The following is a 22,577-nucleotide window of genomic DNA, read 5'->3' as shown; positions in this document are numbered from 1 at the left end:
TCTATTTACATTATAACAGGTGCGCGTTCCGAAAGGAAAGATATACAATGAATCGGTGAATGTGATTAGTCGTTGCGAATTATGGCAGCCAATCTACGACATCGTATTATCTTTACTACGGTTTGCATTATGATGGCAGGGAGGTTGTGGAATAGTCGTCTGTTACAGATAACAAAGGTTAATTCTAATGTTTGTGTCAATGTCATGAAATGTCGATGATGTATATCATTATGGAACTATGTCTGCAATATTTTGTTTGCACGTAAACTAATTGTATTTAAAAATGTCATTGTTTATAAGGATACACTGATAAAGTACACGTGCTGAAGATACAAAATGTACATGTACTGTACTACTGATGTACATGTATGTATACAAAATGTTATGTCCGTGTGCTTCAGCTGACAATACGAATGTCATGTATACATCTATACACTAAAATGTACCAATTTTATCTGGATACACGAAGCGTAAATGCATGTGTAACAGAGTGCAGGATTAATTAAATTTAAATCACTGCCTCCGCTAGGGATCGAACCCGGGACCTCTGGCTTACTAGTCTTACGCTCAACCGATCGAGCTAAAGAGAAGATCTCTCTAGCCGAGCGGTATATTGCGGCTAGTATTTACCAGGGTTACATACTCCCCCTCCAGGGAAGAACTCGTCCTCGAGTTTCCAGGGGTAACAGCGATGCTTTCGCAAGCAGCGATGAGTATCATTCCCGAGTCCCTACATGGGCGCCAATGTAACAGAGTGCAGGATTAATTAAATTTAAATCACTGCCTCCGCTAGGGATTGAACCCGGGACCTCTGGCTTACTAGTCTTACGCTCAACCGATCGAGCTAAAGAGAAGATCACTCTAGCCGAGCGGTATATTGCGGCTAGTATTTACCAGGGTTACACATGTGCATGTAATAAAATGTGAAAGCAAATGTATAGCGACCACAGGGGCAAATTATTTTTATCTTTGCATTTGTAACTGTATGATGTTTAATAACTAACGAAATAAATAAAACTTAGACGGAGTTTTTTTAATTTTAAGTTTAAAGTGTTTTGAATATTTTCAATCAAAAAGCTAATGCCACTATTCATTGGCGTATTAATAGGCCCATTTGGCTTTTGCTCTATATATAAGGAAGATGGCAGCTTTCCCCAACCTGATTGTAATGGGGCTTTTGACAGAATTTAGATGATAACCTCACATACAAATACTTAATTGGATTGTTTTTGCCATATGCCTAGCCCGAGTTTTCTCTGGCCCTGTCACCATGTCTACATGGCATGGTGACAGGGCCAGAGAAAACTCGGGCTACCATATGCAATATATTAACCAAATTTAAGGTACACATCCATGCTGCATATTATTATTATTGCAATATTTAATATACTTGATATGTATTTTATATGGATGGACAGTCCACATGTACACATACAATTAAATGTACATTGTCATGTATACATAAAATACACGTATACCTTTGCATCAATATACAGTTTGTACAATTGTGTGAATTGGTGATGGGAATCTGTTCTTTCATTAAATCAGTTGAATAGGTCATGATTTGTGCCAATCATAATTGATTGAATTAAAGTACATAATAATTCTAACCATTCTGGTTCTGCAAGGTTGAAAATTATCACAACATAAAACAGTTTTTATGAAGAATCATGTTAATTCTAAATCTTTTGAGAAAGGAAAATGTCATTAAATAATTTATTGACCCTGTAGATAAATTAACTTTTTAATTCCGGCATAGTAAGTAATTGGTACTAATTAATCAAAAGAGTTCACCATGCTGACATTACTTATTTGAAGATTGATAAACATCTTTGATTCTATTTTTCAATTTCCAATCATCCATTGACACACCATCAAAATGAACACATATTATATATGAATAAAAATTTATACATTGTAGCTTGGAAGACATTTTTCAACACAAAGATCAAGATTATGGAGACCAGACAATGGATACACTATCACAACAGAAGAAAATGGAATAAGGACAATTTGTTTGAATGATCCAAAGAAGAGGTAAGCAAAATAGAGTCAATTATTTTTTTTTTTAGAAATTTTAACATTACAGGATCTCTCATAAGTCTTGTTTATTTCCCAAATGAAGTAATTAAAATTATGCAAATTTTCAAATATCTGGTATTTTTCATGAGAGGACAGAAAACCCAACAATCTACAATGTTCTTTCCCATAATTTAACAGTTTGTCAGGAAAAGGAAATATGAAGGTGTTCGGATTATCGAGGGTCCACTGTATAAGGGGTTCACCGGTTATCAGCTAGATTAGATTTGGGATTTCAGATTGATCTTGTTGCTCATTTAATTCTGAATTTCAAACATCAAGTTAATCTGACTTTGCATCTGTATGTATGGCTGTCGTTATTGTGATTAAAACTCTTAATGGCCCAGACAATATATCTGGGACAAAAAAGCAGAAACAAACAGGGAAAATTCAGGTAAATAAGTACTGGGGCTGAGTAAAAGAAACAGCCAATATATATATATATCACAAAAATGAATTTAAATACAAAGTGTACTATTTGGCTAATATAATACAGATATTGAATATATGTTATGCACAATCTACTATATTTTTATTGGTACACTATGCTACTATAATAACAATACTGTATCTTTCCTAAAATATACCCCTTCCATCTCCATAGCAACAACAGCTCCCCAGGTGGGAGCCATGACGGGCGTTGAAAAAAAAGTAAAATTTAAAAGTGCTGGTTTATTTGCAAATATCTCATAAACATTTTAGCCCACCATCATCATCAAATGGATCAATGTGGGCTATTCAACTCGCTCTACACTTGTGGTCTGTCCCTTGATCTGTAACAAATCCTTGTTATCACTATTTCTTGAAAAGTACTGAAAGGTTATTTCTCAAACTTCAAATGTAGGTTCCCTTTAAGTTTGTCCCCTAGTTGTGACCATTTCATTTTGAGACTGATCAGAATCCGAGTACCTGAAGAGGAAAAGACGAAGGTGAGAAAAGTAGGAAAGAGATCATGCAGTCATACATAAGACTCAATGCTTGAATGAAGATCAACAAAGGTGAGAAAAGACCAGCCTTACATATAAGACCCAATACATGAATAAAGATATGTAATGGTGGGCACTTCATTTGGTCCCTCTGAGATCTGTGTTTGAAATTTTAGATACATGTATTAAAAAAATAAGAACTGGATCACAACAAAAATAAGCTGTTAGTGGATATGATGCAGTAAGTGCTATAGCACGACTTGGTGAACGCAGTTAACTTCGGTTACAGAAATGCTCTGTCGTTGCGAATGCTGGAGACCTTAAAAACAGATCTATCACACGAGACTGATAGGCCTACGGGTCATCATACTTTCTGCAAAAGGACCAGTTTTTTCAGCCGGTCATGATCTTAAGGAACTGGTATGTATTCTTCAATAAATTGATGAAACCCGATCTTGCTGTCTTCAGTTTGACCATATAATCACCAAACTCTTGCTTGGTTTAATTCTATCTTTTAATTTTGATAAATGGAAGACAAAAATATATACAGAAATCCTGTAACAATTATGTGGTAGACTTTGAATTTAATCAAAGTCCTACATTACAATTTGCATCAGTAACAACATTTTTCTTGAAGGATGATATGAATTTGTAGGATTTTCTAAGTGTACCCATGTTCCCTTCTTCATTAATAAAGTTAAAATCTGTAGGATTTCCAGCATAATACTGTCTATTTAAAGAAGCAAGGTCTATAATGTACATTGTAGTTGGTAACGTAATTGGTTTTCATTAATATTTATATTATTTTACTGCCAATATTTTATAACATATCAGTAACCATATATCTTATTCTTCATACATGTACATGTATGTAAATGTATCTGTCTCTTTAGACGTTTATATGTCTGCAGGGATTTTTCTGAGGGCTTTTTGGGGGTCATAAATGGGCCCCATTCCCAAATGAAATTATATCACATATAATTAAGCCAATTCATAAAATTTACAGTTTACTCATGAAAAAATATTTCCTAATTCACCAATTTTCTTTCCAAAATGAGACAAAAATGCCCCATTCCAAACCAGTGAGAAAAAGCCCTCTGCTTAGTTATGTCTCCTTTAATTACATAAAAACGTGCTGTATCGTCTACTAAATTGCTTTATTGATTTGTGACCATAAACATTTTGCACACTTATTATTAATGCTGTACTTATGTTCTACAGGCTACTATATATATTTTTCGTTAATTATAATTTTCGTTTAAAAAAGAACATGTTTTAGAGTTATGTCTGGTGCTTCTTCATAGAAAACAATTCTTTCAGCACTAAAATCTATTTTACTTATAAATACATATCAGCCACACTGTTACATTACCTTTGTTGATATTGTTATTACCTTCAGAGAGATTTAATGTAAGTCGTTGTAACTTTCTATAACTTGATGAGTGTGTCAGATCTGTTGTTAAAGTATCCTTTAATTTCCAATTCTAGACAACAAAAGAGGGCAGAGATTATCACAGAAAGGTATTCCAAACCTGTACGGATGTAATGCTGATGGTCCAGGTAATTTTAATTATACAGTGTTATTGTCGGAAACACACTACATGGAATTAATATTTGAGGATTATTGTTCTTCATTTTGACTATATGTACTACTGTAGTATATGACCGCAGTTGGCAACGAGCATTTACTATGGTTAGCGCGTTAGCACGCGATAGGATATGTTTGCTGCCAACTGTGGGCATACTACCGTATACGCAGTCAAAATGAGGTACAATCCTTAGATATATTTACATCAAACAAATTGTTTAAATGCAGTAAGAAAATGAAATGAAGGATGTGTTGCGATGTTGGTAACTACGGTAGCCATGATTTCTAAGATAATATAGTTCCAGTGAATCTATGTAAAGACATGTAACATGCACCAGTATTGTTATCAAAATTAAAAGAAACAACTAAACAATTTTGTTTAATACCTTTTACGTTTTTTAATTAATTGATATATTCACAATCCACAATTTCTGTCTGAACTAAGGTTGTCAAGCACAGTGTGCATTTACACAGATTTAGTGGTGATATGGTCAAATGTCAAACTGTTTATATATGTTCGCTTCAGCCATTTGTTGTTAGCTTTCTTCGTGGAGAAGTTAGATATGCACCCATTTCCCGTAATATTCAGTTTAATTTTTGACAAAGTACTCAATTGACATAAGCTTTCTGTGCAGAGATCATTGGGTAACAGGAGAAAATGCTAAGATTGCGTTGATCAATCCTTTCAAAATGGCACGTACCATCTAGTTGAAGTTCCAGTAAAATTAAGTCACACATAGATGAAGTCATAATTATGTTAGGGATTCCTGCGCTTTTTAATTAATCCGCTGAGCCTTTTTAGGTCATCTGACCCGAAGGGTCAGGATGACCTATAGCCATCGTGCTTCGTCCGTCGTCGTCCGCCGTCCGTAAACTTTTCACATTTCAATCTTCTTCTCAAGTTCCACCAGTGGGATTAGGATGAAACTTGCCAGAAATGATCCTGAGATGGTCCTGACCAAGTGTTGTTATTTTTCGGGTTGGTCCAAAATCCAAGAAGGCCGCCATAGCCGCCATTTTGAAAACACATTTTAAACTTCTTCTCAAGTTCCACCAGTGCTGTTGGGCTGAAACTTGCCAGAAAGGATCCTGAGATGTTCCCGACCAAGTGTTGTTATTTTTCGGGTCGGTCCGAAATCCAAGATGGCCGCCATAGCCGCCATCTTAATAAACACATTTTAATTTTCTTCTCAAGTTCCATCAGTGATATTGAGCTGAAACTTGCCTGAGATGATCCTGATATGATCCCGACCAAGTGTTGTTATTTTTCGGGTCGGTCCAAAATCCAAGATGGCCGCCATAGCCGCCATCTTGAAAAACACATTTTAAACTTCTTCTCAAGTTCCACCAGTGCTATTGTGCTGAAACTTGCCTGAAATTATCCTGATATGATCCCGACCAAGTGTTGTTATTTTTCGGGTCAGTCGGAAATCCAAGATGGCCGCCATAGCCACCATTTTAAAAACACATTTTAAACTTCTACTCAAGTTCCACCAATGCTGTTGGGCTGAAATTTGCCTGAGATTATCCTGATATGATCCCGACCAAGTGTTGTTATTTTTCGGGTCGGTCCGAAATCCAAGATGGCCGCCATCTTGAAAAACACATTTTAAACTTCTTCTCAAGTTCCACCAGTGCTGTTGGGCTGAAACTTGCCTGAAATGATCCTGAGATGATCCCGACCAAGTGTTGTTATTTTTTGGGTCGGTCCGAAATCCAAGATGGCCGCCATAGCCGCCATCTTGAAAAACACATTTAAAACTTCTTCTCAAGTTCCACCAGTGCTATTGAGCTGAAACTTGCCTGAGATTATCCTGATATGATCCCGACCAAGTGTTATTATTTTTCGGGTCGGTCCGAAATCCAAGATGGCCGCCATAGCCACCATTTTAAAAACACATTTTAAACTTCTTCTCAAGTTCCACCAATGCTGTTGGCCTGAAATTTGCCTGAGGTTATCCTGATATGATCCCGACCAAGTGTTGTTATTTTTCGGGTCGGTCCGAAATTCAAGATGGCTGCCATAGCCGCCATCTTGGAAAACACATTTAAAACTTCTTCTCAAGTTTCACTGGTGCTATTGAGCTGAAACTTGCCTGAAATGATCCTGAGATGATCCCGACCAAGTGTTGTTATTTTTCGGGTCGGTCCGAAATCCAAGATGGCCGCCATAGCCGCCATCTTGAAAAACACATTTAAAACTTCTTCTCAAGTTTCATCAGTGCTATTATAATTGAGCTGAAACTTGCCTGAAATGATCCTGATATGATCCCAACCAAGTGTTGTTATTTTTCGGGTCGGTCCGACTTCCAAGATGGCCGCCATAGCCGCCATCTTGAAAAACACATTTTAAACTTCTTCTCCAGTTCCACTGGTGCCATTGAGCTGGAAATTGGTGTGGATGTTAAGGAAGGAGGGCCAACAAATTGTTGTTATTTTTTTGGCCTCGTAAAAACTTTGACATGGCAGCAATGGTGGCCATTTTGTAACATGATTGCGCAATCATGGTTTTCCTGAACAACACCTACTTCAAACTTCTTCTCAAATTCCACCGGTGGGATTCAGCTCTAACTTACCAGAAATTATCCTTAGATGGTCGAGACTAAGTGTTGTTATTTATTGGGTCGGTCAGAAATCCAAGATGGCCACCATGGCCAACAGTGCCACTATATACTTGCTACAGAGAATGCATACAATATATAATATACATATATACATGTAATATTATACAATAATATAAGGGTTTTAATTTAGAGTCAGATGACCGTTAAGGCCCCTGGGCCTCTTGTTTCACTGTGTATACACTAATTTATTCGCAGTCAGAGTTTACTAAGCTGAAGAAGGGAGAGATGTAAATATGCCAATCACCATGTATGTAAACTTGTCGTCCAGAATTATGAATGACATTTTTTTTTGTATTTATAATTCATATATTTGTTACCTTAATTTACAATCAAAGATCAAATTTTGTTTTCTTCATTAGCTGTGACATTTTCATTTTGGAAAGAAATTCCAGATTCCAGTGATAACAGTTAGCCATGCAAGCTCACAGACATAGTTTCTTTCATCTTAATTTCTTAATACTTTTCCTATAAATTATGGCCTGGTATGTTTGAAATGGTCTCCATGGTTTCAGGTCAGCTAATGAATTTAGTAAATACAATTGGTAAACAAATTCAAGTGCTATAGGGTTAGGAATACAAAAGCTCAAAAATTCTATTTGTTATTATCCAGCTAAACTGTATTCAGACTTACCAAAATGTGAGGATATACTTTAAAGGTGCTTTATTTGGCATACTCAAATTTCAGTACATTTTGAAACTTCAACAGATTAAGCACATTGATGAATTGGCACGCCAAAAGTATGTTATATAGAAACAGTATAAAGCAGGTGCAATTAGCACACTCATAATTTAGTATAATGCTTCTTAAGTGCGAAAAGCACTAAAATATGATTACCTCGAAAATATGTACGCTTACAGTTAGTATTGTGAGAAAACAGGGAAAACACATTGCTGCCGAGCACCCAGAGAGGAATAGAACTTTGGAGCAGTCAGTCTCCGACAAGATTAATAGAATCTTTCACCCTTTTGGGATGAGATAGGGGGATCTCAACCTGAGGGGTGAGATTGTTAAATTCCCAAACACGAGGCTAGCCTCGTGTTTGGGAACTTAACAATCTCCCAGCAAGGGTTAATTGAGATCCCTCTATCTCATCCCAAAAAGGAGTGAATGATTATTTTTCTCTTACCCTGTTTTCAAATCGTAGTGTGAACGAAGTCCAAATGTATATAAACAACAACACGTGGAAGGCAGATGTCTTTGTGACAAGGCTACAGCAGACGCTTTACACCATACAATGTTGATTTCATACAAAATATTGTTCCGATTAGCTTGTCAAAAAGAATATCAAACACTCATTTACTCTGATAATTAATACTTATCTTAATTTCTTTTGTGAATGATATTGATATTTAACATTCAAACATTTTGGGTCAGTGACGTCACCCTATCGAGATTAAGAGTACAGTGTTCGAAAGTAAAGGTGGTCCGATGGCCCGAGGCTATAGAAAACCTGGCCGGTCTATGTAAAATTTCTAAATGTTGGCCCGAATGGCTATAATGAAAAGTTTGAGTCCTGACATACATTTCAATTCATGTAAACAACATTCCTATATTTTCTGACAAACAATCATATGAAATCAGAGTCTACAATCAAGGTGTTTTTACTGAGAATAGCACGTTATTGGCTTCAAACATTTAAGTGAGTATGAACTTGATGATGCAAGCTTTGCGATGCAGTTTCAAAAAGAATATCAAACACTCATTCACTCTGATAATTAATACTTATCTTAATTTCTTTTGTGAATGATATCGATATTTAACATTCAAACGTTTCGGGTCAGTGACGTCACCCTATCGAGAATAAGAGCACGTTCAAAGAGCATGTGTAGCTTGTCTTTTCCCTAGGGTGAGATAAGGAAATCTCACCCCGGTAAAACTGCGGATATCCCTGTCCAGGGTAAGAGAAAATAAAATCCAAGGTTCCTACCAAATACGCAAAAGAAGCTTGCTTATAGTCAGCTGAGTGATAGAAATTATATTAAACACAATTATGCTCAATTGCATGTCACACTGACATGTTCCTTTTACAATAATCATTTGTGTTGTAGGAGCTTCCAGTGCCAGTAATAGCCCAAGTATCAGGTAAGCAAGTGTTGCTGCTGGTACTGAGTCAATTGGTAACTACTCAGTTGCTGCTGGTTCTGAGTCCATTGGTAACTCCTCAATTGCTGCTGGTACTCATTGGTAACTACTCAGTTGCTGCTGGTACTGAGTCCATTGGTAACTACTCAGTTGCTGCCGGATCTGAGTCAATTGGTAACTGCCTAGTTGCTACTGGTACTGAGTCAATTGGTAACTACTCAGTTGCTGCCGGATCTGAGTCAATTGGTAACTGCCAAGTTGCTGCCAGATCTGAGTCCATTGGTAACTCCTCAGTTTCTGCCGGACCTTGGTCAATTGGTAACTACCCAGTTGCTGCCGGATCTGGGTCAATTGGTAACTACCCAGTTGCTGCCGGATCTGAGTCAATTGGTAACTGCCTAGTTGCTGCCGGATCTGGGTCAATTGGTAACTACTCACTTGCTGCCGGATCTGAGTCAATTGGTAACTGCTCAGTTGCTGCCAGATCTGAGTCAATTGGTAACTGCCTAGTTGCTGCCGGATCTGGGTCAATTGGTAACTACTCAGTTGCTGCCGGATCTGAGTCAATTGGTAACTGCCTAGTTGCTGCCAGATCTGAGTCAATTGGTAACTCCTCAGTTGCTGCCGGACCTTGGTCAATTGGTAACTGCTCAGTTGCTGCCGGATCTGGGTCAATTGGTAACTGCTCAGTTGCTGCCGGATCTGGGTCAGTTGGTAACTACCCAGTTGCTGCCGGATCTGAGTCAATTGGTAACTGCCTAGTTGCTGCCGGATCTGGGTCAATTTGTAACTACTCAGTTGCTGCCGGATCTGAGTCAATTGGTAACTGCCTAGTTGCTGACAGATCTGAGTCAATTGGTAACTCCTCAGTTGCTGCTGGACCTTGGTCAATTGGTAACTGCTCAGTTGCTGCCGGATCTGAGTCAATTGGTAACTGCCTAGTTGCTGCCAGATCTGAGTCAATTGGTAACTCCTCAGTTGCTGCTGGACCTTGATCAATTGGTAACTTCTCAGTTGCTGCCAGATCTGAGTCAATTTGTAACTTCTCAATTGCTGCCGGATCTGTAACTTCTCAATTGCTGCCGGATCTGAGTCAATTGGTAACTGCCTAGTTGCTGCCAGATCTGAGTCAATTGGTAACTCCTCAGTTGCTGCCGGACCTTGGTCAATTGGTAACTTCTCAGTTGCTGCCGGATCTGTATCAATTGGTAACTCCTCAGTTTCTGTCTCTGGAGCCCTAATTTGAGCTCACTATTTTTTTGGCATTACTGACCTTTATAGTGTTGATTTGCTGTTAAGAACTATATAAATAACTTACTAACTCTCTCTGGAGCCCATGAGTCTCTGTTTAAAAGTATCTGTTGTGATCAGGGGGTGATCCTTCCTGTCCAGGAACTCTTGGAGTAAGGGAAGAACAGTCTGACTCTGGGTTGGCACAGCTACATTTGTAGAAGAAGTATATTTATATTGCGTTACTTTCCTGATTTGTCTTTGTCTGTGTTGGTCAGCAGAGGTTGCAGATTTGATAAATATTTGGATGCCTACATGACTATAGCTGTTAGGTATAAAATCTCTCTTATCCTTTCCTTTGTCACAATATAGGACTAGCTACAGCAGCTGGGTGTCAGTTGGTGGCAAGTTGTGACATAGCCGTAGCAACGGACACATCTAGATTTGCCACTCCGGGGTAATGCATGTTTATATTTAACTTATTTATTGTCATTGTGGTGTATTGATTGTTAATCAAAGGTATACAGTGCGAGAAATAATTGTAAGACTATTTGTATTTTTGGTGAAAAAAAAAGATGAATTGATCATCGTATATATCGCATTAAAATTTTTGTGTGGAGAACATATTTTTACTGTTGATCCCCTTGTAGAATTTGAATTATATACATTTAATTATTTGATTTTGACACATCAATGGCAATCAATCGGCCAAAGAACACTTTATTTGCAATTTGTATTGGTATTTACCAAGGAAAGTAGTTCATTATCTGGTGAATTAATGCTATTTTTTATTAAATCTTTGCATTATACAGTAGATGGGAACACATGTTCAGATTTTACTTTAAATAATATGTAGTATGAAAAATCACAGGGACTTGTCAAAATATGCCAAACCACAACTGAGTCTGTATATTATATTATCCATACATAACACTTGGGGCTGGGAATTTGAGCCACTTCCCAGTGTTAAAGAATGTCTGAATGATAAATTGTATTAAAAGCATTCTTTTTATTACTTTGATTATATTGTTAAGACTAGAACAAGAAAATTCAAAGTAAATACCTAGTTTTAAGTGGTATTTTTAATGCATTGACATATGCGATTGTTTAACTTGCGAAATAGCATTATATTATTTTAACCAAAAAATAAACATATCATGGTAGTAAATATCTTGGATGACAGAACTGGCCGTCCTGTGATATATATGACATTGTCGATTTCAGGGTCAGTGTGGGATTATTCTGTTCAACCCCAGCAGTAGCTGTTGGCCGTTCAGTGCCCAGAAAGGTTGCCATGGAGATGCTGTTCACAGGACATCCTATATCTGCCCAGGGTAGGTGCAGATGTCTTCAGTAATTTTTCAAATCATAAATTTTATAATATGTCGCATGTTTTGATGTAGAATTATCGGAAACTTCTATCACAGTCAAGGTGTGCTAGCTGTTCATGAGTTAATTGTATTTCATTAATGGTGAATTGAATTTGATATACATGTACCTTCATTCCATATATTTACACATTAAAAGAAGGTATATAGTTTAGAAATTTCTATCTTGTCTAATTATATAATATGACTTGTACGTTTATGCTGAGGGTGGTGTCATAAACAAATAGACATCACGGCATATTTAATTTCACTGCGATTCACTTTGCCCAAGACAATTAATTTACTACAATTAAAGTCCATCCATGTCTACTGCAGTTAGAGTAAAATACAACAAATACTATTATATACTTTCCTGGCTATGTTTTCTGTACTATCTTTGGGTGGAAGTTGATGGGTTGATCCTGGCCCTGGGATTATTACAGGTAAAGACAGTAACAGGCACTTTATGCCAGTTACAATCATGATTGCAAAATGTATATGAATTATTTCCCTTTAATATTGTCTTTTTTGGGGGGGAGGAGGGAGTAGAAAAAAGGAGGGGGGATGTGTTATGATATGGATATACTTTGTTGTGCTACTGTACAGTGAAACTATTTCTACCATGGATGAAGGCGTTTACTTGTCAAAAATAATTATTTTTTCATTTGTTAATTTGAACAGATGCACTTCTACATGGCCTAGTCAGTCGAGTTGTTCCGGAGGACAAATTGGAGGAGACTGTAAGTTATCAGCTGGATGATGAAAATTTCACCTTAATGTAATTGTTTAAAGATATTAAGGCATGAAATTAACCAAAGTATAGAAATATATCTAATTAACACCAATAAATTTAAAAAAAAAATGTTCACAGTGTTCTAAAAATAATCTGTAATTTTGCCGATAGCTTAATTATGTATCATAAATATAGGGGCAGATCAAGTTTCATCTAATTTATTTGGGATGAATACATTATCTATTTGATTCCAATTTGAAAGATAAGAAGCTTGAAAGCGCAAGCTTTTGGATTATTTTGATAGTGTAAGATACGAAACTTTTCGTATTGCATCAATAAGCTGTATCATTGCAAAATTTAAACTCAAATCTCTTATATCCAATGGACTCTGTCTAAACTGAACTCCATTAGGACTATAAGTTAACAAATCATAAAACTGCATTTAATTGTATCTGTGAAAAAAGGTTAATTTTATGATGCAATATAGGTGCTAAAATGTTAGGATTTTAACATGGCTATTACATAGGTTATCACATCATTGTATTGTTAATGGGAATAAAATCTTCAATTAAACCATTTTAATGCTTGCAAAGGTCTTTGACTATTGTTTTAATAGAACTTGACTTCAACTTCATGATCAGACTCTAGCTGTCATTCTTTTTCAATTCATCCAAATGAGGTAGATAAGAATTTTTTTTTTTCGATTTTATAGATCAGTTAATGATCAGTAATGCCCATCATCTATCACTGAAGTCCAGCTCATCCAACTTTCATTTTCTGCTTCGACATCTGACTCCTCATCTGTGTCTACGTGATAAACTGGTCAAACACTGTCAAGAAGTGTGATATCCCTTTCAGAAGAAATGCTTTCAATTTTAAGTTAATCTTCTATATCGGTAGCATTGGAGTTTTTAATAACATGAGCAAGATATGATCCTTTATTTCCTCATCGAGGAATTTCTCAATCATTGGGATCTCGAGAACAAGTCTTGCTTGCATTTTAAGGCAGCATTCTCATTATATGTGAAAGGAGTTCAGGAGTTGGGCTGACTCTGTCTACCTTGACAATGACAATGCAGGGTCAATTGATTATGTTAGCACTGTAAAAATTTACACCTGTTGGGCACCCATAAAGCCACTGCTGGGCACTGGACCAGAACAAATTTGAAGGCGACACCATTTTTAGCCCACCACCATCAGATGGTGGGCTATTCAAATCTCCGTCCCTCCGCCCGTCCCTCCATTCGTAAACAATTCTTGTTATCACTATTCTCAGAAAGTACTGAAGGGATCTTTCTCAAATTTCATATGTAACCTATAATGTATATTGCTTTTTCGTACCAGTCGGAAAACAACATGGCCGACAGGCAGCCATCTTGGATTTTGACATTTGAAGTTTGTTATCACTATTTCTAAGAAACTGCTGAAGGGATCTTTCTGAAATTTCATATGTAGGTTCCCCTTGGTCCCTAGTTGTGCATATTTCATTTTCGGACCAGTCGGAAAACAACATGGCCAACAGGCAGCCATCTTGGATTTTGACAATTGAAATTTGTTATCACTATTTCTCAGAAACTACTGAAGGGATCTTTCTCAAATTTCATATGTAGGTTCCCCTTGGTCCCTAGTTATGCATATTGCATTTTCAGAACAGTCCGAAAACAACATGGCCGACAGGCAGCCATCTTGGATTTTGACAATTGAAGTTTGTTATCGCTATTTCATAGAAAGTACTAAAGGGATCTTTCTGAAATTTCATATGTAGGTTGTCCTTGGTCCCTATAGTTATGCATAAATCATGTTCAGACCAGTCAGAAAACAACATGGCCGACAGGCAGCCATCTTGCATTTTGACAATTGAAGTTTGTTATTGCTATTTCTCAGAAAGTACTGAAGGGATCTTTCTCAAATTTCATAGGTAGGTTCCCCTTGGTCCTTCTTATTGCATTTTGTGACCAATCTGAAAACAACATGGCCGACAGACAGCCATTATTGCTAAATCTCTAATTTCATATATAGGTTCCTCTTGTTTGAAAAGTACTGAAGGGATGTTTCTCATTTTACACAGATTAGTAAGAGAGAAGATCAATCTGACATGGAACCTATAAAGATCATTCAATGGTGGGCGCCAAGATCCCTCTGGGATCTCTTTTATACAGAGTAGATTTGCTAGTGCAAAGAAGGAACAGGACATTGAAATATGGCCACAATATATCCAGAATAGACAGAGTACGGATTAGGCAGAGTTAAACTACTACGGATAACGGAAGATTTAAAAAAAAAAAAGGTTTTTGACAGATTTAGACAAAGATCAGAATTATTCAAGTCTGGTTTGGACAAAAACCACAGTAGAAATAAATTGGCTGAATTATTTCTAAGCAGTAAATGGCCTATAAAATGATTTCCTCCATAATCATGTAGTTACAGTATATCCAAATTTAACAAAAACACTGAGAATACATGTATATTTCATATGATTGATAAGACAAATTTCCCATCTGTAATTATTTATATATTACTTACATTGAACCACTTTGTTTTTTGATATAAAATATATACAGACAAAACAAAGTACAGTGCAACTTCCGAAAACCGAACCTTCTAAAAACCGAACACCTCTGAATACCGAACGAATTGTCATTGTACGGAATTGATCCTTCTTTATTCTAGTATAAAAAAAACTTCCAAATACCGATCCCTCTGAATTCCGAACACCGGACCAATTTTGTGTCCGGTTCCTGTTAAAATATACCAAAAATTACTTCTGAAAACCGGCCTTACCTGAGCGATAATAACATGAGGTCAGGCCAGTCAACCGTGAAACAACACCTGTGATGGGTATTGTGTGAAGCCTAATTGTATCGGGACCTAGTATACATGTAGGTGACTTGTACAGGTATCCAATATATACCCCAAGGGGGCATTATGACGGAAGGCCTAGTGTTTGATCAACACGGCAATTATGAAACAATGCCACACTTCATTGAAGCGCAGCGGTTTGTTTATCTTCTCGATTGTAATCGGGTACATTCTAATAAAACATCGTCCCGACCAATTCAATTATATCCGGAATTCGACCGGTCATTTTTCGATCAACTTCTCCAAACCGAACCCTCTGTAAACCGAACAAATATCCCTGTCCCATGCATGTTCGGTTTATGGAGGTTCCACTGTAAACATAAAAGTGTATTATTCGTCTTCATGATTGTATGAACCTCTTTGTTTTGCAGACCATGGCCATAGCCAATAGAATATGTGAGACAAGCAAGAGTGTGGTGGCTCTGGGAAAAGCTACATTCTACGCTCAGATGAACCTGGAGAGGAAAGAGGCCTACACGTATGTAGTGTTGTAATTATCAGTTCTGTACTTAGTGTTAAGGTAGAATTTTCAGTTTGTAGTGTCGTAATTATCAGTTCTATACTTAGTGTTAAGGTTGAATTTTCAGTTTGTAGACATAGTGTCATAATTACATGTATTAGTCCTATACTTAGTGTTAAGGTAGAATTTTCAATTTGTAGTGTGGTAATTATCATTTCAATAATTAGGATTTAGGTTGAATTTTTAGGCCAGTATTATTAGATGGTGTGCTGTTCAAATTTCCTTTTGTTTGTGGTCCGTCAATCCTTTCGTAAACGATCACTATTTCTAGAGAAGTACTGGAAGGCTATTTCTAAGTCTTCACGTAAAGGCTCCCGCTTGTCCCTACAGGTGTGCCCATTCAATTAAGATTGACCAGGAAAATAAAATGGCCGACTAGCTGCCTTCTTAGATTTTTAGGTCATCTGACCCAAAGGGTCAGGATGACCTATAGTCATCGTGTTTCGTCCGTCGTCGTCCGCCGTGCGCCGTGCGCCGTCCGTAAACTTTTTCTTTCAAAACGCTACTCCTCCTTAACGCTTGGGTGGATTACTTCCAAATTTGGTTTGAAGCATCATTGGGGGAGGGCAATCATATTTTATATAAATGAGGCTGGTCTGACCCCTGGGGCCAGAAGGGCGGGGCGCCAAAAAGGGAACTTAGGTGAATATTGCTATAAAATCCTACTCCTCCTTTACCCTTGGGCGGATTACAACTAAATTTGGTGTGAAACATCATTGGGGGAGGGCGGTCATATTTTATATAAATGAAGTTGGTGTGACCCCTGGGGCCTGAGGGGCGGGGCCCCAAAAGGGGAACTTTGATGAAATTTTGCTATAAAATCCTACTCCTCCTTAACCCTTTGGTGGATTTCAACCAGATATTGTGTGAAACATCATTTGGGGAGGGTGATCATATTTTATATAAATGAGGCTGATGTGACCCCTAGGGCCTGAGGGGCGGGGCCCCAAATGGGGAACTTTGATGAAATTTTGCTTTAAAATCCTACTCCTCCTTAACCCTTTAGTGGATTTCAACCAGATATGTTGTGAAACATCATTTGGGGAGGGCGGTCATATATTTTATATAAATGAGGCTAGTGTGACCCCTGGGGCCTGAGGGGCGGGGCCCCAAATGGGGAACTTTGATGAAATTTTGCTATAAAATCCTACTCCTCCTTAACCCTTTAGTGGATTTCAACCAGATATGTTGTGAAACATCATTTGGGGAGGGCGGTCATATTTTATATAAATGAGGCTAGTGTGACCCCTGGGGCCAGAGGGGCGGGGCCCCAAAAGGGGAACTTTGATGAAATTTTGCTATAAAATCCTACTCCTCCTTAACCCTTTGGTGGATTTCAACCAGATATTGTGTGAAACATCATTTGGGGAGGGTGATCATATTTTATATAAATGAGGCTGATGTGACCCCTAGGGCCTGAGGGGCGGGGCCCCAAAAGGGGAACTTTGATGAAATTTTGCTTTAAAATCCTACTCCTCCTTAACCCTTTAGTGGATTTCAACCAGATATGTTGTGAAACATCATTTGGGGAGGGCGGTCATATATTTTATATAAATGAGGCTAGTGTGACCCCTGGGGCCTGAGGGGCGGGGCCCCAAATGGGGAACTTTGATGAAATTTTGCTATAAAATCCTACTCCTCCTTAACCCTTTAGTGGATTTCAACCAGATATGTTGTGAAACATCATTTGGGGAGGGCGGTCATATTTTATATAAATGAGGCTAGTGTGACCCCTGGGGCCAGAGGTGCGGGGCCCCAAAAGGGCAACTTTGATGAAATTTTGCTTTAAAATACTACTCCTCCAAAACCCAAAAGTAGATTATTACAAAATTTGGTGTGGAACATCGTTAGAGGAGGACAATCATATTTTATATAGATGAGGCCCCTCTGACCCCTGGGGCCAGAGGGGCCGGGCCCCAAATAGGGAACTTTGGTGGATATTTGCTATAAAATCCTACTCCTCCTTTACCCTTTGGTGGATTACAACTAAATTTGGTGTGAAACATTATTGGGGGAGGGTGGTCATATTTTATATAAATGAGGCTGGTGTGAGCCCTGGGGCCAGAGTGACAGGCCCAAAAAAGGGAACTTTGATGAAATTTTGCTATAAAATCCTACTCGTCCTTAACCCTTTGGTGGATTTCAACCAGATATTGTGTGAAACATCATTGGGGGAGGGTGGTCATATTTTATATAAATGAGGCTGGTGTGGCCCCTGGGGCCAGAGGGGCGGGCCCCAAAAGGGGAACTTTGATGAAATTTTGCTTTAAAATACTACTCCTCCTAACCCCCATAGTGAATTATTACCAAATTTGGTGTGAAACATCATTGGAGGAGGACAATCATATTTTATATAAATGAGGCTGGTTTGACCCCTAGGGCCAGAGGGGCGGGGCCCCAAAAGGTGAACTTTGGTGAATTTTTGCTATAAATCCTACTTCTCTCTAACCCTTGGGTGGATTAATACGAAATATGGTGTAAAACATCCTTTGGGAAGGGTGGTCATATTTTATATAAACGAGGCTAGTGTGACCCCTGGGGCCTGAGGGGCAGGGCCCCAAAAGGGTGGTGAATATTTGCTGTTAAATCCTAATCCTCCCTAACCTTTTGGTGGATTACAACCTAATTTGATGTGAAACATAAGGTGACGGCAATCATATTTTTTAATGAGACAGGTTTGACCCCTGGGGAAAAAAAGATGGGGCAAAAGGAGCGCTTAGGTTAAACATTTCTTAAAAATGCAATTCCTCCTTAATGCCTTAATTGATTACAACCATATTTAGTATGAAACATCATTGGGGAAAGGCAATCCTAATTGATATAAATGAGTCTTTTCTGACCCATTGGGACAGAGGGGCATGCCCCAAAAATGGGAACTTGGCTAAAATTTTGCTTTATGATGCTGCTCTTCCTGGACAAGCTAAATGGATAAAAACCAAATTTGATCCAAAACATAACTGGCTGCGATAAATAATTTATGGTACATTTAATAATGCTGGATTGAGGGGTGTGTCCCTGCTGTAAGTGTAAGTGTTTGTCAGATGACCGTTAAGGCCCATGGGCCTCTTGTTAAGATTGAAGATTGATATTGCTATTTCTGGAAAAGTACAGAAGGGGTATTTCTAAAACTTCACAATAGGTTTCCCTTGGATCCTAGTTAATTTTTGAGTCTGATTAGAAAACAGAATCACAGACAGTAGGATCTTTATTTTTGAAATCAGTCCTCCAATAGAATCTAATTTATTTCTGGAGTCCCCCCGTAGGATCTTCATTTCTGAAGTCCCCCTGTAGGATCTATATTTCTGGAGTCCCCCTGTAGGATCTATATTTCTGGAGTCCCCCTGTAGGATCTTCATTTCTGGAGTCCCCCTGTAGGATCTATATTTCTGGAGTCCCCCAGTAGGATCATCATTTCTGGAGTCCCCCTGTAGGATCTATATTTCTGGAGTCCCCCTGTAGGATCTTCATTTCTGGAGTCCCCCAGTAGGATCTACATTTCTGGAGTCTACCTGTAGGATCTATATTTCTGGAGTCTCCCTGTAGGATCTTCATTTCTGGAGTCCCCCTGTAGGATCTACATTTCTGGAGTCCCCCTGTAGGATCTTCATTTCTGGAGTCCCCCTGTAGGATCTTCATTTCTGGAGTCCCCCTGTAGGATCTTCATTTCTGGAGTCCCCCTGTAGGATCTATATTTCTGGAGTCCCCCTGTATGATCTATATTTCTGGAGTCCCCCTGTAGGATCTTCATTTCTGAAGTCCCCCAGTAGGATCTTCATTTCTGAAGTCTCCCTGTAGGATCTATATTTCTGGAGTCCCCCTGTAGGATCTACATTTCTGAAGTCTCCCTGTAGGATCTTCATTTCTGGAGTCCCCCTGTAGGATCTATATTTCTGGAGTCCCCCTGTAGGATCTTCATTTCTGGAGTCCCCCTGTAGGATCTATATTTCTGGAGTCCCCCTGTAGGATCTTCATTTCTGGAGTCCCCCTGTAGGATCTATATTTCTGGAGTCCCCCTGTAGGATCTACATTTCTGAAGTCCCCCTGTAGGATCTTCATTTCTGAAGTCCCCCTGTAGGATCTTCATTTCTGAAGTCCCCGAGTAGGATCTTCATTTCTGAAGTCCCCCTGTAGGATCTTCATTTCTGGAGTCCCCCTGTAGGATCTTCATTTCTGGAGTCCCCCAGTAGGATCTTCATTTCTGGAGTCCCCCTGTAGGATATTTTTTCTGGAGTCTTCTGTAAGATGCTAAAATATATGCAAATGTTTTCCAATATTAAGAAGTTACTATTGTTGTGTAATATCACAATAAACTCTTTATATAACCCAATCCAAGAAAATTTATAAAATGCAAATATGATGCACATTTGATTAATGTTGCACATAAAATCCTCTATAACCTTTGCATAATTTTGTAATTTTGTAATTTGCTTTTGCTAAAAAAAATCGGAACTTCTGTTTTGTGTTCATACAGACTTATTCATCAATTCAATTTATCCATATGACAATAACTAATGAAGTTGGTATAGCTAGTGTAGGTGTGTAATCAAGCCACTCTTAATTGTCTGCTGTCTTGACCCTGAGGCCCTGATGCATGATGTGTGACATGGTTAAAAAAATTCAGAACAAATTAATGCTATCAATAGGAAGGGAAGGGGACAAATATTGGATCTAGGAATGAGGAGTATTCAACAGGGAATTGTGTGGATTATCTGAGGTTAATTTACAAAGAATATGTAAAAATGCGTTCCGACCAAGAAAAGAACTTAAAGAATACATGGTACTCAAGTAATGCAGGTTCAAGTTAGTGGGGTTTTACTATATAATATAATCATCCTCATAAATGTGTTATGTATTGATCAAATTATTATAACTTTTTACACCCATAGGTTGACATCAAAGGTCATGGTTGAGAATTTATCGCTAGGCGATGGACAGGAGGGCATCAGAGCCTTTATAGAGAAACGAAAACCATCTTGGAATCACAAAACTGAAAAAGTCCACTAGATGAAAAGGAATGAAAGCCATCTTTGGATCACAAACCGAAAAAATTCCACAAGATATAAAGAAATTGAGGTCCTCTTGGAATCACATTGTGACAATATAATTCCAAGAAGTTGATACATGAGATAATTGCAGTGAGATAAAATTTATGTCAACCATGGGAGTGATTGATTGAAGAGGAGTTATTTGTGAAATTTAAATCCTCATTGAATATATATGAATCTAATAGATAATTAAGTATTCAATGAATATTGAAAATATTAAGCATCCTCTCAATTACAGTGTCAAGCAAACGTTAATATATTGTAAAACGAAGTCCATGGCTAATAGTATTGCAGAAGTGTACAGTTTTAATACAAATATATTTTCATGATTTGGATAATACTGTATTCATATACTTGATTTATATATAAAGGTGCTTATATAGTCACATTTTATGTTTCTTTCATACATTTATCTGAAACATTTTATGTCTATAAGACAATCAGTATTTTTCTTAAACAATATCTTTAAAGTTATTTAGAGGTCCAAAAAACAACCTCACTGTGGAGTCAAAGGTTGCACCAGGGAGGTATAGTATAGATCATATATCCCAGTTCAAACTCAGGATATATGCATATTATGTATACAAGCTCTGCAGATTATTTGACACTTAATTGTTTCAATACCTTAGTAAAACAATCTTGCTGGCAGAAATTTATATGTGATTACTGAAGTAATTATTTTAGTCTTTCAGATAATTTAGAGCATACATGTAAACAAATTTAAACAGATTTGTGCAATGATTTATTAGATCATCCACATGTTTGCCATTAATACCAACATAAAGCAAGTGTTATTAATGAAAACATTGATTTTTGGAATGTTTTCAGCATAAAGAATATGATTTGATTACATGAAGAGTATGTAGTGGTAATATTGCTTGATTTATGTAATAATGTTGAAATGAAATTGTCTGTGATACACAAATTTAAAATAAAATTACAAAAAGGCGAATTTCTTGCTTTTATGTTAATTTAGTACATTTATATTGGATGCCAAATATATACTGGCTCAGCTTCATCAGCAACATTGGATGATGTAGTAATCCTACACATGTTTTTACTGTATGAGATTTTGAATGGTCAGCAGGCATGCACTTGGAAAAAGGTAGAGACTGAAGAATTTCGTATCAAAATGATGGTATGATGTCACAGAAATAATACTGATAAAAATGTATTTTCTATTCCTAAGCAAGTATGAGACCACTCTGAAGTGTGAGATAATGTTCACTATACAGTGTTTATAATTTTCTTTTGTCTTGAACATAAACAAACACTTCAACCATACGAAGAAGTGAAGGAATTTGGGGAAAGAAATATTAAAAGGATTGATCAATATATATAGATCTTCAAATCTTGCATTCCATGTAAGTCTTCCATTAGGAATATGTCACATTATAGGCTATACTTGACCATGTATTCACAAAATCGTACTTGTGCTCAAATGATTTAAATGATTTAAATGATTTAATATTTTTTTCCCAATCATTTGAAGGATTTTTGGAAAAGCCTTAAAAGTTAAATAA

General features: G+C 37.4%; 1 protein-coding gene across 1 annotated transcript; it reads left to right on the top strand.

Annotated features, from left to right (window-relative positions):
- The first annotated feature begins 67 nt into the window (after positions 1–67).
- Positions 68–22,006, top strand: LOC117316498 (enoyl-CoA hydratase domain-containing protein 3, mitochondrial-like). Its single transcript, XM_033871107.1, is given in 11 exon segments — positions 68–177; positions 1,922–2,037; positions 3,295–3,355; positions 3,357–3,425; positions 4,494–4,565; positions 9,267–9,300; positions 10,903–10,987; positions 11,755–11,864; positions 12,579–12,637; positions 15,861–15,967; positions 20,896–22,006. Coding segments are annotated over 11 exon segments (927 nt in total). The 5' UTR covers positions 68–81; the 3' UTR covers positions 21,014–22,006.
- The last annotated feature ends 571 nt before the right edge of the window (positions 22,007–22,577 follow it).

Source organism: Pecten maximus, chromosome 18 (genome assembly GCF_902652985.1).
Source record: "Pecten maximus chromosome 18, xPecMax1.1, whole genome shotgun sequence".
NCBI classification, from domain to species: Eukaryota; Metazoa; Mollusca; class Bivalvia; order Pectinida; family Pectinidae; genus Pecten; species Pecten maximus.
Note: the sequence above shows the minus strand (reverse complement) of the source record. Positions and strands in the feature narration are given on the sequence as shown.